This window comes from Alnus glutinosa, chromosome 1 (assembly GCF_958979055.1).
Source record: "Alnus glutinosa chromosome 1, dhAlnGlut1.1, whole genome shotgun sequence".
Taxonomy (NCBI): domain Eukaryota; kingdom Viridiplantae; phylum Streptophyta; class Magnoliopsida; order Fagales; family Betulaceae; genus Alnus; species Alnus glutinosa.
The window spans coordinates 52211833-52216760 of record NC_084886.1 but is presented as its reverse complement, the minus strand read 5'-3'; the positions used below and the strand labels follow the sequence as shown (position 1 = coordinate 52216760).

The window sequence follows — 4928 nt, the reverse complement described above, 5'->3', positions numbered from 1 at the left end:
AATAAAAGATATGAAATATCTTTGACCATTGAGGCAAGGAGTAGAAAAAGGTCCACAGATGTCTGTGTGTATGATTTCTAGAATCTCAGAACTCCTTCTGGCACCTTTAGTGGTCTTGTTGGTTTGCTTTCCCTTTATGCAATCCACACAAGTACCGAAATTAGTAAAGTCAAGAGTTTGTAAAACTCCATCACTTACTAATCTTTTGATTCTCTCTATGGAGATGTGTCCCAATCTCCTGTGCCATAGCCAAGCGGAGTTTTCATCCACAAGGCTTCTCTTTATGCCAATATCAGTATGCAACGATAAATAACTGTTCTCAAAGTTGGGATCTAAAGAAAGTTTGTATAGACCATCAATTTTTATTCCACCACCAACAAAATTATTATTTCTAAAAATACTGAAAATTAAGTTAATAAACCAAAACCCATATCCAAATACATCAAGTTTTGAAATAGAAATTAAATTTCTAGAAAAAGATGGAATATAAAAAACATTCTCAAGGTCTAGTACATATCCAGTTTTCAAAATAAGTCTGTAAGTCCCAACTGCTACGACCGGTGAGAACAATTTATTTCCTGAGTAAACACGTTGTTCACTTCTTATCGGCTTCCTTGTTTTGAGAAATCCCTACAATGTATTCACAATGTGGATTGTAGAACCAGAATCAATCCACCATGTATTGCAAGGAGCCTCAACAAAAAAAGATTCATGACATACAAAAGAGATGAGATTACCTTTCTTTTCCAGCCATTTAATGTATTTCTGGCATTCTTTCTTCATGTGCCCCTCCTTCTTGCAAAAGAAACAAGAATCCTTATTGCCTTTGAGTGACATCTTGTTTCCTTTCTTGGAGTGGTGGGCAGCCTTGCCTTTCTTAGTCTTTGCTTTAGCACGAGCAACCAAGTGAACACTTTCTGGTTTCTCGTGTTTCAATCTCTCTTCTTCTTGAACACACATGGTCAAAAGTTCATTAATTGACCAGTTATCCTTATGTGTGTTGTATGAAATCTTGAAAGGACCATACTGAGGAGGAAGAGAGTTGAGAACCAAATGGACCAAGAAGGATTCGGAAATCTCAACCTCAAGGGACTTTAATTGAGCTGCTATATCCCTCATTTCCATGATGTGCTCACGCACACCTTTGGAACTATCGAAGGCTTGACTTGATAATCTCTTCATTAGAGTGCTGGCCATGGCTTTAGTTGAACTCACAAACTGTGCTTCAACGGCTTTCAAAAAATCCTTAGCCTTAGGACATTCGGGGATAGAACCCCTAATGCCTTTGGCAATGTGAGACTGCATAAACATTAAGCTGAGGCGATTGGATCGCTCCCACCTTTCATGTTTAGCCATCTCTAGTGCAGTACTAGTATCCGTTAAAGCGGGTGGTTCATCCGTCCGGAGTGCCATGTCTAATTCCAAACACCCTAATGTAAAGAGCAAGTTCTCTTTCCATTCAGTAAAATTATTACCATTAAGTTTCGGAACGTGAAAAGTACCATCAAATAATCCAGCAGGTATAGCTGCAAGAACCAAGGGAAAAAACAAAACTACTTAAGTGCTATGAAGTGACTTTAATTTAAATCAGCCAATGCTAATTTAAATAGTAAATTTCAACCTACCTGTGGGCAAAGGTTGCATCACGCATGAAATTTACTCTTTATTAATAAGACTAAACCAAATTTGAATATTAGTAAGCAAAATCCTCCGTACCTGTGGGCTTAAGAGAAATTTTTCTTCTAATATTAAATTTGTTATCTTATTCTAATTAAGTCATAAAAATAAAAAACTTTCCCTGTGGGGATAAGTAATTAAATTTATGAATTAATTACAACACGATGTTAATATTTCTATATGAAGTTCATATGAATGGTCTTGATGCAATTATTATTCAAAATTTTGGACGCTGTGGCTCTCCAAAATTATCATAATAATTGCGACTTCATTAACATCTAATGACTTTATAGATGCCCACAAATGACCCTAGGAATAAGACAAACCAACACGTAAATGAGGTAAATAGCATTCTCTAAGGTGCAAGCAGATGAGTTCCCAGAAAAGTGAGAGGGGTCACACCGGACACACTTAAATCCCAAGACTTTCCTTGCCAGAACTTTCCCCGACATTGCATTCTCAGATAGCGCCATAAACCCACACTAACATATTAGGTTTTGCTAATTATCCCTTAGGTCTAGGCATCAACCAATTTATAAATATACAATTATGTATTAAACAAATTATTTCAATACACAATAATTTAAACCTTAAAGTAAATAAAATTGCATTAACAAGACACAATAAACATATAGCCCAATGGTTCATCATGTAGCCTTAAGCCCCTTTACACTTAGTGAACCCAAGCTCTAAACCCCATAAGGCCTCAGCCTTTTTTTTTTTTTTATTGAACAGGCCCAATTCTGGATTGGGCTGACCCACGGGTCAGCCCACTTAATGTCAGGTTGGGTTCTGGATTGCGGGTCAGCCCACTTAATGTGGGGTTGGGTTTTAAACCCTACCCAAATAATAACCCGACCCGACCCGACCCGTCATATTCTTTTGGGTTGAAACCCTAGAACCCTAGCCACCACCACCCTTGCCGCCGCCCCCTTTTTCTGCCGCCCCTTATGCGGCGACCAAGAGAGGCCGCCGCCCTGACGACCACGGCGACCCTTGTGGGTCGCCGTGAACTGAAGAAGCAGCGGCCAAAGGGCCGCTGCTGTCTGGGACAGCGGGAACGGCGACCCAAAGGTCGCCGTTCACTGCACAAGCAGCGGCCTTTTGGCCGCTGCTCAGAATGCTGAAACGGCGACCCAAGGGTCGCCGTTTACCGCAGAGGCAGCGGCCAAGGGGCCGCTGCCCGGGTGCTGGAACGGCGACCCAAGGGTCGCCGTTTTCTGCAGAAGCAGCGGCCTTTCGGCCGCTGCTTGTAGCACCGGAACGGCGACCCCAGGGTCGCCGTTTACCCAGAAGCAGCGGCCAAGGGGCCGCTGCTTAGGTGCTGGAACGGTGACCCAAGGGTCGCCGTTCACTGCAGGAGCAGTGGCCTTTCGGCCGCTGCTTGTGGTGCCAGAACGGCGACCCAAGGGTCACCGTTTTACTGCAGAAGCAGCGGCCGAAATACCAGAACGGCGGCCCAGGCGTCGCCGGTTTTCCTGTAGGGGCATCAGAACGGCAAGCATAGGGGTTTCTAGCTTGGTTTCCAGCAGGGGCAAAACAGTCATTTTCAATGATGAACAGTAAATAACAGATTAAAACCATGCGTTTCATCACAGTATATAGACAAGAGCAATAACAATCCTCCACAGAGTATTGACAAAACAATAATGAATAAAATATATACTGGATTAGAATTGATAACGCATAGAAAAATATATGCTAAGCAACATAGCACAGATACTGGCTCTGATACCACATGTTAGAAATAATTTAGACATGAAATTATTTTAACCTAACATGCGCAGCGGAAATAAAACATAGAAGAGTTTTTAGGCATACCTCCGGCCATTGTTGCTCAAGCACTCCTTCAGAACTTCTAGGAACAAAATATGAGGGAGCTTCTAACCTATGCCTATTGCTTGATGGCTGTACTGATGGTGTACACAGGCACTCTATTTATAGGCTAGGTCAGGGACCCTCAAAATGGTAAACACCGTATTTGTTTCCTTCCATCAAGGAAACAATATCGTTAATTGATTTTAAAATCAATTAACCGATTCCATATTTACGGTAATCTAAATAAATAGAAATAACCATAATACCGATTCCATATTTACGGTAATCTAAATTAATAGAAATATTTATAATACCGTATATGTTTATTATTAAAATAATAAATATAGTAAACACCGTAAATGTGATATAAAGGCCACAACCAAAAAGGAATAATATATACTACATAGGTGTAATATATATTACAATCATATCATCTACTGGTTGTTTTCATCATAGAGAAAAGGTTGAACACACGGAATTGCGAACGAAAAGCTGTAATGAGATTTCATCTTTGCATCTGCTACTTTCAAAGCAGTCATTGATAAGTCTCATTACAATATAAGATTTCATCATAGAGAAAATGTTGAACACACACACAGAGTTACTCCCGGATCTGTGCCAGTTTGGCCAAAAACGGTCGGATCTGTGCTGGTTTGATAAAAAACGGTCAGATCTGTATCGATGGGGGTTTGAGATTCTGCGCTGAGATCAAGTTGATCTCCAAGGCATGCATGGGCTCTCACTCTCGCCCCGAAACTCTATCTTCTCTCCTCATTGTCCCGGCGGAATCCACAGGTGTGATTCGATAAAGAAAGACTAGAGATAGTCCTGATCCAATCAAGAAAGAAGAACCAAACGGTTCTTGATGGGATTCAAGAAAGGAAGTCACTGTGTGACATAACTGCGAAGAGAGTGAGAGAAAGATAGAGTTCACAAAGAGTGGGCGCTCAAGAGGTTTCAAGCAGGACTGTGAATTAAGATCCCTTCCCCTTAAACATATATATGGCTTCTAGGGTTCTGTTTGTGGTCTGAATTAACAAAAAAAAAAAAAAAAAAAAAAGAGGCTTCAGGAAGATGATGGTGGTGGCCTCTGGCAGTGGCCTTAGGCAAAGAGGAGGTGGTGGGTTTTTAGGGGTGGTTGGGCTGTTGAAAGGGAAAACTGGAATTTTTTTTTTTTAATTATTCATAAGATTGGGTGCTCTCATATCTATTTTATTTAATTTTTTTAAATGATGTGTCAATTTCTTATCGGAAGCTGTAAAACATCACTTTTACAACCCATCCTTATAGAATGAGCTCCCAATAAAGATATGACATGTTAACAATGAAAAAAAAAAAAAAAAATCATTCCAAAAGGTTTTTTCTTCACTTTTGAAAAAAATACATATTTTTTACTAAATTGAAAGACAATTTTTTACTCAAAGCTTTTATAC

At 40.1% G+C, this 4928-nt stretch overlaps 1 protein-coding gene across 1 annotated transcript; it reads right to left on the bottom strand.

Moving 5' to 3' along the window:
* Positions 1–595: 595 nt before the first annotated feature.
* LOC133861673 (uncharacterized) lies at positions 596–1413 on the bottom strand. The gene is made up of 2 exons (XM_062297462.1): positions 825–1413; positions 596–630 (listed from the first exon to the last, which is right to left on the bottom strand). Exons 1-2 carry the CDS (start codon positions 1411–1413, stop codon positions 596–598), a joined length of 624 nt encoding a protein of 207 aa, XP_062153446.1.
* Between the last annotated feature and the right edge of the window lie 3515 nt (positions 1414–4928).

Coding starts and splice junctions, on each gene's coding strand:
- LOC133861673 (XM_062297462.1), bottom strand. CDS start 1,413: ATGGCACTCCGGACGGATGAACCACCCGCTTTAACGGATACTAGTACT. Junction 631..824: donor AAACAAGATGTCACTCAAAG/GCAATAAGGATT, acceptor AATACATTGTAG/GGATTTCTCAAAACAAGGAA.